This window comes from Oncorhynchus tshawytscha, linkage group LG03 (genome assembly GCF_018296145.1).
Source record: "Oncorhynchus tshawytscha isolate Ot180627B linkage group LG03, Otsh_v2.0, whole genome shotgun sequence".
NCBI lineage: Eukaryota > Metazoa > Chordata > Actinopteri > Salmoniformes > Salmonidae > Oncorhynchus > Oncorhynchus tshawytscha.
Genome location: NC_056431.1, coordinates 26,389,294 through 26,402,570, shown reverse-complemented (window position 1 = coordinate 26,402,570; position 13,277 = coordinate 26,389,294). Strand labels below are relative to the sequence as shown.

Genomic DNA, 13,277 nt, shown 5'->3' with positions numbered 1-13,277 from the left:
TTGGCCTATTATGCTAGCCTTTATCTGGTAGCCAAATCAGGTAATGGGCAGGCCTACATGGGGTAACAGATACGAGCCTGTCCCAAACCACTACAAACCCCTTCCCCTTGGTACTAGCCTAATCTTTCAATGTTTGCAAATCTGAAAGGTCTGGATAGGTAGCCTACGCAGTGCAGTGGTGATGCTACCACCATATTGATACACCTGACCAGGTCAGGCTGATCTTACAGATCTTACAGGGGGACTATGAGTTCTTTCTGGATTGGGCCTACTTTTTATGACAACTGTTGCAATCTCATAATTGCACCTCACTTGGTCATATTGTATATATGTATAGGCCTGTATATTTTCTGGAAGTACTACATGTGCCCAGCTCATTGATAGAAAATTAGAGGTACACAAGTTGTTTTTGAAATATGTCGCTGTAATTATATCCATTGCGCATGTTGCGTGTAATGGTCATATGGGCGGGTCATATGTCGTGGTGGTAGTAGGCTACAACATCACGTGACTCCATGTTTACTGTGACATGTTTGCACATAGAAGAGTTTCCACTGCAGTTGACCTCAGAAATATCCCTCCTTGTCTAACATATTTAGTTTTGTCGACAATTGATTTTGAACCATTTCATGTGTCTGAAGGTACAAACTCTGCCTTCCTGGCATGCCCGGAGAGCAAATCAAGTGCACTATAGGCCCAACGCTGACCAATTGGATGGCTAAGATTAGTGTCTGCAGTAACATAGCAGGCATAAAAGTAAGCTACAGAAAAGTCAATACTGTGATATTTCAAAAACTTTTAAAGCCAATACTAGAGTCAACGAATACATCAAAGAGCTGCCGTTTTTATGAGTGAGTCCTTGTTTTTACTCCACACTGTCAAAAACTTTTATTCAACACTTTTATAAGCCATAAAATGTAGGTTCTTCCTACTTCCACTCGCGCTACAACCAACACTGAGTTGTAATGAGTAGGAAATTGTATCAATAGGCCTGCATTATTATTAGCAGCTCGGGTCTTCAATTATTTTTCTATATTGAGGAATATTTCACTTTCTCTGTTCATAGGAGTAACATGAATTTGTGCATGAAGCAGAAATAATGCGGTGCGACTCGAGTTTCACCATCAACTGGAATACTGTCACTTTTTGGTCAGTGTCAGGGGTGGAAAGGGAGTGGAGGGACATTGAGAGGCAGACCCTCAGTCTGCCCTCTCTCTCCACTGAGACTGGCCAGATGCAGGCACCATCAGCCCAGTACAATAGAAAGCAAATTATTTAAATGTATGCTCACTCAGCTGTACCTCAGAAGTAATACAACAAATGACCCTTACTGGTGTGATCCTATAGCTTACCTTATATATATTTTTTTAATGGTCCAAACAATACATTGGCAGGGCAATTCAAGCAATGCGGTGATAATGTATTGGGCCTATAGGCTAGTGCACAAACCTCATTGCTACAGTACTGTTTTTAATAGGCTAGCTTTTTTAAATCATGTTCAAAACAAATCTGAGTGGTAGATCTCGCCTTGCATTTTGACTCAGAAAAGATTGGTGACCAAATGCACTAAACAAACCCACTGAATATTCCTGGGGTGTAATCACAACGTTTGAACAAAAACTAGCGTTTCTATTGGACCGGATCAGCTAATAGGGATGGACCTACCTGAATCTGACCAATAGAAACGCTAGTTTTCTAGTAGTAATGATTACACACCTGATGGCCAAGCTGGTAGAACATACTTTACGCTAGCTAGCTCCTTGGACGAGTTAGTAAGCTGTCATAAAACTAAACGTGGAAAAAGTATCTGATACTATAGCTAGCTCGTCTAACTAACGTTACTACTCTTACGATACCAGCTAGCTAACTACCAGTTGACTTAATTCTGGCATAGGGATATTCTTCGTTTTTTTTTGGTATTACAGCTGTATCTCGCTGGCAACGCGCTAGTTAGCAATAGAATGGCAACTAACTTTAACTTAGCCACATGCATAAAACCCATTCTCTTCTGATCACTCAACCTGAGTTGGATGCTAACTAGCTAAACTAATGTTAGTTAACTAGGGTTAACAGTAGTAGTTATAACTCGCTGATGTGGCTATCGAGCTGCAGTGAACTGAGACCGGATGGTGAAACACTCCACTTTCTTGATGGTTTGGCTAGCCGAGTGACATCTAGCTAGTGGTCTCCTCGCACACAAAAAAAAATAAAAACAAAGGCTAGCCTGTTACCCAACTGCCTAGCACCAACATGCTAACACACGAGTCAGAAAAACACATCGAACTAACGTTACTTAGCCAAATTCTCTATATTTGACAGGACTCTACGGGAACTACTGCCTCACTGAAGTGTAAATTAGACTGAATCTGGATAAGTAGAGCCACCGAAATGTTATTAATATCATTCCGCCTCAATCACTTTACAGTACAAAGCCATGGACACCCGGAATACTATATCCGGGGACTATATACACTGTACTCAAGTGAGTTTATCTCAGCTACGCAGCAGCTTGTCCATTCATTACGAACTTGTGTAAACAGCATGGTTGCTGCCTTTTTTTATTCGTGATATTTTGGACTGATTACCTGTTCCGTCGTTGGTTTTATCCCTCAGTTTGCGAGGCCGGCCCCGCGGCATAGTTCCAGGTTTCAGGGCGGGTGTACTGTGAACGATTTGGGTTTCAAAATGGCAACTGCCTCACCACGAGCACTTCGCGAACACATGAACTCTTCAGTGCGGTAGTAGTGCACGTCTAGCTAGGCTACTTGTTGTGAGGCTCCGATGCATGGAGGAGGGAGACATCTAGCGTATATGGATATGCATTGTCTCAAGGAGAAGCAAGAGTGTCATCAAATTCTTAATAAGAATAGGGAATAAAGTTTTTAAAAATCTTTATTTTTGAAGAACTGGTTCAATAATCATATCCTGCGTGTGAGTCAACTTTTTAATGCAGAAGGATTGTTACTCAATTATGAGTATTTAAAAAAAATATCCTTACAATATCCCGGCTACACCTACAGAGTTCGCCATAGTCTTTGATGCTATTCCATCTGGAACTCTCATGTTATTTACAGGTGTAGCCAGACCTCACCTTCTTGACCTACCCTCGCTTAATCCAGTTGACTCTCCAATAGGGAAAATATGTTTATCTTTGCTCCCTCAGAAGAACAGATCTTTACGTGCTTTATTTCAAAGGGATATTGTATCCATTCCTTATGTCACAAGTTCCTGGAATACATCGGTCACTAATATATGTTGGGAAAAAATTGGGTTATTACCACACAAATATTTGCTTGTTAACAAGGTCAAAGAAGTCTCTTTCAGAATGATCCATAAGTATTACCTTGCAAATCATTACCTGAAGAAACTCAAAAAAGACTTTAACATTGATTGTACATTTTGTGTTGAGCATCCAGAAACAGTTTCGCATTTATTTTAGCATTGTCTACATGTAAAACAATTATGGAATGATATTCACAGTTTTATAATTGTTAATATGTTTGATGACTTTTGTTATGGGAGAATGTGCTGCTCGGTTTCCTTTACTATAATAAAGATAAAGAAAAACAATTTTACCTCAATCTAATTGTGCTCATGGAAAAAATGTCATATTCATACATGTAAATTCACTATTAAAAAACACTTCTGTGTTTTCTATAAGGAATTCGAGCAGTACATTAAGACCATTTTACATTCTTCTAATAAGAAAGCTGTAAAAACAATCAATATGGTTGTTTCTTTTAAGGTCTTTGTATAATCTGTAATTTGTTGTACCCCCTAGCATATGTTATCATTGTCTATTTGTGTACTTCTTGCATGTATACAGACTATTCTAAAAAAAAAAGAAGAAGAAGAATAACAAATTCTTTTTTTAAACACTGTAAAAGGAAAGGGGAATGTCGTTGATCATGTGACACCATTCAAATCAAAATCAAATTGTATTTGTCACATGCAACTGGTGTATACTTTTAAAAGAGAAAAAAGAATAGAGTCTATTTTTTTTTTCATGTCCAATGACCACATATAATTAGGCACTTTTATAAAGTAGGCACAATTCCTGTTCAAAATCATGCAAGAAAAAGCAAGGATAGGCTGGGGGGAAAGCAACATTGAAGCATTAATACATGTATTAAGATGTATTATCTTCCTGTAGGCTAATGTGGTCTAGGCCTACCTGTTCCTGTGCCATGATTATGGCATTGGACATGTTATCCTCATAGGATTGTGGGCTACATAGTTTGATAGATGCAGTACATGTAAACTCAATAAAATGTTATGTGGAATGTGATGAGCTTTAGAACTAAAATGCATTGCCTATAGGGATAGCCTATATCCCTAAACCCTGTTCACTGCATATACTGTATATAAAACACTGATATGCATCACTGACTGTACCCTAACTTGTGATGCAAAGATTAACCAAATATGATTGTTGTCACATTCTGACCTTAGTTCCTTTGTTTTGTCTTTGTTTTAGAATGGTCAGGGCGTGAGTTGGGGTGGGCAGTCTGTTTGTTTGTCTATGTTGTATTTTGCGTTTGGCCTGGTATGGTTCTCAATCAGAGGCAGGTGTTGTTAGTTGTCTCTGATTGAGAATCATACTTAGGTAGCCTTTTCCCACCAGTGTTTTGTGGGTCATTGTTTTCTGTGTCTGTATGTTCCACACGGAACTGTTTCGGTTTTTGTTTGTCTTTCAATTTCTTATTTTGTATTTTTGTGTTCAGTGATTTTGTTCATTAAAACATGGCAAACACGTACCACGCTGCATATTGGTCCGATCTCTCATACTCCTCGTCAGAGGAGGACGAATCCCGTTACATTTGTGACCTTTCATGTATATAAGGCTATAAATTCGATCTGCTCTGATAACAGAGTGACAGATTCACTTTATCAAGCATGTCTTAGATAAACATATGGTCCTGCACATAAACTATTTGTCTTATCCTGGCATAGGTCTCATAGGTCTACTCTAAAATCTGTATGGCAAGTCTATCACTGAACAGAGGGAGAGAATCATCCCAACAGGCAGCATCACTACGCAGATGTTTGGGATCCTACCAACAGCCACCGTCCCTGTTCAGAGGGAAGTGATCCTTCCAGCAGCCAGCATTGTCACTGCACAGAGGGAGGAGATCATCCCAACTGACAGCATCACTCCACAGAGGGAGACAGGCAACAAGCATCACTGTGCATAGTCCCTGTTAATGAGGGGATTCTCCCAACAGGCATTGTCCCTGGTCAGAGGGAGAGGATCCTCCCAGCAGCCAGTATTCCTGTGCCGAGGGAGGGGATCCTCCAAACAGACAGCATCACTGCAGAGGCAGGGAATCCTCCCAACATGCATCAACCCTGCGAAGAGGGAGGGGATCCTCCCAGCAGCCAGCGTCCCCTGCGAAGAGGGAGGGGATCCCTTCAACAGGCATCATAAATCTGCCACCTCCCATCATCACCATGGTATGACCAGCGTGTGATTCTGGAATGAATACTCCACATGGAGATTTCTATTCCAGGAGAAAAGGTAGTTTAATCTTGAGCTAACAGGCATTTTGCACTGTTTTGCTATGGCTGTATTCAAATCAAATTGTATTGGTCACAAACACATGGTTAGCAGATGTTATTGCTAGTGCAGCGAAATGCTTTTGCATCTAGTTCCGACAGTTCCGACTGCAAATCTAAGTAAAGGAATGGAATAAGAATATATACATATAAATATATGGATGAGCAATGACAGAGTGGCATAGGCAAGATGCAATAGATGTTATACAATTATAGTATATACATATGAGATGAGTAATGCAATATACATAGACATTAATAAAGTGCCATTATTAAAGTGACTAGTGATCCATTTATTGAAGTGGCCAATGATTTTAAGTCTGTATGTAGGCAGCAGCCTCTCTGTGTTAGTGATAGCTGTTTAACAGTCTGATGGCCACGCAGTAATGGTTGAACAGGGAGCACAGGAGGGGGTTGAGCACGCACCGTTGTGGGGCCCGAGGGTTGAGGATCAGCAAAGTGGAGATGTTTTTTCCTATCTTCACCACCTGGGGGCGGCCCGTCAGGAAGTCCAGGACCCAATTGCACAGGCCGGGGTTGAAACCCAGGGCCGCTAGCTTAATGATGAGCTTGGAGGGTACTATGGTGTTGATGCAATATTTTGAATAGTGTAGTAGTGTGGTGGCAGGTAGCCTAGCGGTTAAGCGTGTTGGGCCATTAACTGAAAGGTCACTGGTTTGAATCCCCAAACTGACTAGATCTGTCAATGTGCCCTAGAACAAGGCACTTCACCCTAATCGCTCTGGATATGTCACGACTTCTACCGAAGGTAACTCCTCTCCCCGTTCGGGCGGCGCTCGGTGTCGCCGGTTTACTAGCCGCTACCGATCCCCTTTTCTTTTTCTGGTTGTTTTGTCTGTGTTCCTTTTCACACCTGGTTTCAATTGCTTTGATTTCTGTGGGTATATAGGGCACCTGTTACAATTCGTGCAGGATTAAGCTTGTGAGTATTAGCGGTCAGTATTCTATGCGGTTTATTGTTTTCGCATTGACGTATGTGTATGTAGTGTCCGAACTGTGGTTGTTCCTCCGTGTACTGACACGAGTTTGTTTTCCTTCAAGCGCGTTGTTTGGACATTCATCTGGGCCAATTTTGTATTGGTGGACTATGTGTACAGATCTCTACATAAACACGCTTCTCAAAGAAAATCCCTGCTCTCCTGCCCCTGACTCCTGCACCTCTCACCGAGAAGCACTTTATCACAGGATAAGAGTGTCAGAGCCTTGGGAAACTGCGAAATGTATCCCCCCAGAAAGCTAGGCCTTTGACTTTCACCTGTAATTGTTTATTTATGTCTGAGAAAAACAAACTTTTCAACCATATGATCTAGTACATAATGAAAGCATAATAAACCATATACAGATATGATAATATGATTGTAAATTCATGATGTGAAAGACCAAGCCATTTCATACTTTATAATATATCTATATATAGATCAGTTTTCGGAACATCTACCCCAAATATTAGGATTCCCATTTTGAATCCACAGGTGACACCTTGTGTGACCATATGGTCTCTATGTGACCTGGCACAGTAAAATAGGTTTCAAAAGAAACTGGCTATAGGGGTATACTACAAAAGAAGCTAGATTTCCGCAGGCGTTTATAAAGCTAGCCAGCTTCGTGTAGCTTCACATTCCCGCTCAGGCTTCATCTGTACTACAACTGTGGATATTGCTCATCCGCCTGCCGCTTGTAACTGTGCATGCCCATGTTGCACGTGGCTGGTCGAACGCCGAACTCTTCCCTACACAATAATATAAATATAATTACTATCGGGATGCATAATTGCCATGGTTTACTGTTGTGATGCATAGTTGCCATGGTAATTTGCAATATCCAGTCAATGAGCATTGTGGACTATGTACTAATACTACAGATTCAAAATTGGCCTACAAATGCTTACAACATTCTCATCATGACAGCATTATCTCCCAAAGCAATTACGGCATTCCAAACACAAAAATAATTGAAATATATATATATATATTTTTATCAGGGAGTCATACTGAGATCAAGGTCTCTTTTACAGATGAGCCCTTGAATTAAATAAATTACAGAAAATACACACATCAAATTATCAATACAAAATGCAAGCAAAAAGAAGAACATGGTCATAAAAAAAACACATTCATCAGTATTAAGGTCCTCAAATTTAAAAACATTTTGAAGATTGTCAAAAATGTGGTCTGGTAGAGGGTGATATAGATGTTGGGGTTAGACCCCAGTTGCCAGTAGAGGGAGTCTACATGATTTTGGGGAATCGTAAACTTTTCAGTAGTAGTGTCCCCCCTAACCAATCTGTTGAAGGCCAAGGCTGAATTTATCTGGTCCACCCAGTGTCAAGAGGCATTTGATGCAGTTAAGGCTCTTTTGTGTTTGGCACCTGTATTGGCAGCACCAAATTTTGGGAAACCTTTCATATTGCAGGTAGACGCCAGTCAAATCGGCGCTGGGGCTCTGCTTCTCCAGGAGAATGATAACAATGTTGAGTGTCCAGTTAGTTTCTTCTCCCGGAAATGCAATACGTATCAGAAAAACTATTCTGTAATTGAAAAGGAGGCTTTAGGTCTCATTTGGGCTTTACAGCACTTCGAGGTCTATGTTGGTTCTGGTTTGACCCCTTTAACTGTGTTCACTGACCACAACCCACTTATTTTTCTGAGGTCCCTGCAAAATCCCAACCAGCTCCTGATGCGTTGGGCTTTGTTCTTGCAACCATTCAACCTTGATATTAGACACATTAGTGGTAAGGATAATATCATTGCTGACGCCCTGTCCCGTGCTCCTTTAACCTAGTTTGTATCTTCTCTCTGCTGACCCCTACGGGCTGTCTGCTCCTCTTTCCTCTTAAATTGCTCCCCAGGTACCAGGGCTGCCGCGTTTGAGGGGTGGACAGTCAATTGGAGGACACGGGGCTACTACTAGGAGCCGGGACTGGTATCCTTTTTTGGGGGGGAAATTTGAATTGTTTTGAAAATGTTGGAGGAAGTTGGGTTGAGGGTGGGACCCTCATTTTAAGGAGGGGGGTGTCACGGCTCCTCTGCATTGCAGGGGCTGTTCCTCCTGCAGGCAGAGGAGGGTCGTTAGTGATTGGAGTCACCTGGGATCAGAGTATTTAAACGGTCACATCACCTCTCTCTCCGCTCCTCCAGGTATGAACCTGTTTTGTTTGTTCTTTTGTAGTGTTGCATAGTTTTCACTCAGTCATTCACACACACAGATTCACGCATCCATACACTTTACATTATGATACTTCCACACCTCATTCCTTTTTCTTAGTTTAAAGTTAATAGTTTTGATTACAATAAAGTTTTTTAAAAATTGGCCTATACCTGTTGTTCGCATCCCCTCATTTTTGCTACAGGCTATGAGCCGGCCTGTGACAAGATTGTTCCATAAAGAAGGTGCAAGAGAACCACAAGCTGATTTTCCTAACTCAGTAGAGACCAAGGGAATTTCCAGAATTAGCCATCCCTGAGACCTTGTGTGGTAATTCCTACTGTATGTCCAAAGTTTGATAGTAATGATTTTAGATACAGTGGGATGTTGTCAAATGGCTTCAACCTAAGTGACATCAGAGGGCCAACCAACTTTCTGGTAGAGAATTCAGTGATGAGTACTACACTTGTTGCCCGTAATAAAGCACAGTGTGCTATGATAAACTGCATCTAATGGCTTTAATGAAGTGGCAGCTACGTTCATGTAGATGGTGTCGCCGTAGTCTAGGACCGATAGGAACGTCGACTGAATAATCTGCTTTCTCCTATTGAGCAAGAGGCAGGATTTGTTTCTGTAGAATAATCCCATTTTCATTCTCAGTTTAACTAATTTATCAATATGCTTTTTAAAAGACAGCTTTTCATCTATCCACATACCCAGATATTTGTAATCACAGACACAATCAATATGGACACCATCCAAAGTGCATATGCTTAAATCATCAGGCAGCACAATGTTGCCTTTTATCCATACCCTCAACCACATGTATAATCAGGGATGCAGCTATGAGTAGTGCAATGACCTGGTCTAAAACTGACTGATGTACATTTAGAATACATTTCAAGATAAGAAAGATCTTAGCTAAGAATTAATCAAGGATTGTAATGTTTTAGCTAGAAAGTTTAGAAATAGGCCGATTTAATTATTTATGTCACAAAGGTTCACCACATTTGTGAAGGGGGAGTACATATGCAGCCTTCCAAACCTTGAGGATAGTACCAGATATTATCGTCAGATTAAAAATATGGCTTAATGATTCAGCAATCGGGCGGCAAATAGCTGCAGCGAAAATGGATCAAGCATATCTCCAGTGGATTTTTTTTTTTAGATCAATGTGAGTATTCTGGTTTATGAACACAACCAGGAGCTCAAATTTCTTGAACATAAATATTTATAGATTGGGATGCCATGAAATTTGATTTGACATTTTTTAACCTTTAACTAGGTAAGTCAGTTAAGAACAAATTCTTATTTACAATGATGGCCTACCAGAAGGAAAAAGGCCTCCTGCGGAGACAGGGGTGGGATTCAAAACAAAAAAAGAAAAGAAAAATATAGGACAAAACACACATCACGGCTAGAGAGACACCATAACACTACATACTACACAAAGAGAGACCTAAGACAACAACATAGCATGACAGCAACACATGAAAACACAGCATGGTATCAACACAACATGGCAGCAGCACAACATGGTAGCAGCACAAAACATGGTACAAACATTAATGGCACAGACAACAGCACAAAAGGCAAGAAGGTAGAGACAACAATACATCACGCGAAGCAGCCACAACTGTCAGTAAAAGTGTCCATGATTGAGTCTTGAATGTAGAGACGGAGATGAAACGGTCCAGTTCGAGTGTTTGTTCCAGTTCGTTCCAGTCGCTAGCTGCAGCGAACTGAAAAGAGGAGTGACCCAGGGATGTATGTGCTTTGGGGACCTTTAACAGAATGTGACTGTCAGAAAGGGTGTTGTATGTGGAGGATGAGTGCTGCAGTAGGTATCTCAGATAGGGGGGAGCGAGGCCTATGAGGGTTTTATAAATAAGCATCAACCGGTGGGTCTTGCAACAGGGAAACAGAGATGACCAGTTTACAGAGGAGTATAGAGTGCAGTGATGTGTCCTATAAGGAGCATTGTTGGCAAATCTGATGGCCGGATGGTAAAGAACATCTAGCCGCTCGAGAGCACCCTTACCTGCCGATCTATAAATTAGGTCTCCATAATCTAGCATGGGTAGGATGGTCATCTGAATCAGGGTTAGTTTGGCAGCTGTGGTGAAAGAGGAGCGATTACGATAGAGGAAACCAAGTCTAGATTTAACCTTAGCCTGCAGCTTTGTTATGTGCTGAGTCGAAGGACAGCGTTCCGTCTAGCCATACTCCAAAGTACTTGTATGAGGTGACTACCTCAAGCTCTAAACCCTCAGAGTTAGTAATAACACCGGTGGGGAGTGTGGCATTCTTCTCCTTTGTTTTGGAGGTGTTCCGAACAAGGTTAAAGGGCAGAGAAAGCTTGTTGGACACTAAGAAAGCTTTGTTGTGGAGCGTTTAACACAAAATCCGGGGAGAGGCCAGCTGAGTATAAGACTGTATCGTCTGCATGAGGGTGAGGATGAGGAAGCTTCCTACTGCTTGAGCTATGTTGTTGATGTAAATTGAGAAGCGTGTAGGGCTTAGGATCGAGCCTTTGGGTACTCCCTTGGTGACAAGCCGTGGCTGAGACAGAAGATGTTTTAACTTTATACACTGCTCTCTTTGAGAGAGGTAATTAGCAAACAAGGCCAATGACCCCTCAGAGATACCAATACTCCATAGCTGACCCACAAGAATGGAATGGTCTACCGTATCAAAAGCTTTGGCAAAGTCAATAACATTGCTTAGAATACAGACAGTACCAGTAAAAAGTTTGGACACACCTACTCATTCAAGGGTTTTTCTTTATTTTTTACTATTTTCTACATTGTAAAATAATAGTGAAGACATCAAATCTATGAAATAACACATATGGAATCATGTGGTAATCAAAAAAGTGTTAAACATATCCAAATATATTTTATATTTGAGATTCTTCAAAGTAGCCACCCTTTGCATTGATGACAGCTTTCCACACTCTTGGCATTCTCTCAACCAGCTTCTTGAGGTAGTCACCTGGAATGCATTTCAATTAACAGGTGTGCCTTGTTAAAGTTAATTTGTGGACATTCTTTCCTTCTTAATGTGTTTGAGCCAATCAGTTGTGTTGTGACAAGTTAGGGGTGGGATACAGAAGATAGCCATATTTGGTAAAAGACCAAGTCCATAGTACGGCAAGAAGATCTCAAATAAGCAAAGAGAAATGGCAGTCCATCATTCCTTTAAGATATGAAGGTCAGTCAATCTGTAAAATGTCAAAAACTTTGAACGTTTCTTCAAATGTAGTCGCAAAAACCATCAAGTGCTATGATACAACTGGCTCTCATGAGGACTGCCACAGGAAAGCAAGACCCAGAGTTACCTTCTGCTGTAAATGATATGTTCATTAGAGAGTTACCAGCCTCAGAAATTTGAGCCCAAATAATGCTTCACAGAGTTCAAGTCTCAATATCAAGTGTTCAGAAGAGACTGTGTGAATCAGGCCTTCATGGTCGAATTGCTGCAAAGAAACCACTACTAAAGGACACCAATAATAAGAAGAGACTTGCTTGGAAACACGAACAATGGACATTAGACCTGTGTAAATCTATCCTTTGGTCTGATGAGTCCAAATGTGATATTTTGGGGTTCTATCCTCAATGTAGGGGAACAGATACTCTTTTTGCATGTGTGGTTCCCACCATGAAGCATGGAGGAGGTGTGATGGTGTGGGGGTGTTTTGCTGGTGACACTGTCTGTAATGTATTTAGAATTCAAGGCACACTTAACCAGCATGGCTACCACAGCATTCTGCAGCAATACACCATCCCATCTGATTTGCACTTAATGGGACGATCATTTGTTTTTCAACAGAACAATAACCCAAAACACACCACCAGGATGTGTAAGGGATATTTGACCAATACAAGTGATGGAGTGCTGCATCAGATGACCTGTCCTCCACAACCACCCAAGCTCCACCCTATTGAGGGAGTTTGGGAAGAGTTGGACCGCAGAGTGAAGGAAAAGCAGCCCAAAATTGCTCAGCATATGTGGGAAATCCTTCAAGACTGTTGGAAAAGCATTTCTCATGAAGCTGGTTGAGATAATGCCAAGAATGTGTAAAGATTTAATCTAGGCAAAGGGTGGCTACTTTGAAGAATCTTTTTTGGTTACTACATGATTCCATATGTGTTATTTAATAGTTTTGATATCTTCACTGTTATTCTACAATGTGGAAAATAGTAAAAATAAAGAAAAGCCCTGGAATGAGTAGGTGTTTCCAAACCTTTGACCGGTACTGTATATAGAGTATTTCATGAACATATTGCAAATATATTTCAATGTATTTTGAATTTACCACCCTACATTTCAAAATATAATGTAACTTATTATTTAATTAAACTTACAGTAGGGGTACAATTCACTGTGAGTAATTAGTCTCTATGTTTCGTGCTGTGCTTGTACTGGAGCACTAAAAAACCCTTTGTTTTGATGTGACCCTTTCCCTCACCCCGAGGTCATACAGCAACTCAACACACACACACACACACACACACACACACACACACACACACACACACAGTATCTCGGGTTGG

The 13,277-nt window shown here is 41.0% G+C and overlaps 1 protein-coding gene across 2 annotated transcripts in view; it reads right to left on the bottom strand.

Moving 5' to 3' along the window:
* LOC112223960 (zinc finger protein 236) overlaps window positions 1-2,737 on the bottom strand; it is an 88,175-nt gene extending 85,438 nt beyond the window's left edge. The window contains exon 1 of one of the 2 annotated variants that reach the window (XM_042313301.1): window positions 2,586-2,737. In XM_042313301.1, coding sequence (XP_042169235.1) covers window positions 2,586-2,637 — 52 coding nt within the window. In that variant the 5' untranslated portion in view covers window positions 2,638-2,737. The remainder of the gene's footprint in view (window positions 1-2,585) is intronic. The other variant, XM_042313300.1, reaches the window with a different exon arrangement.
* Window positions 2,738-13,277: the final 10,540 nt, after the last annotated feature.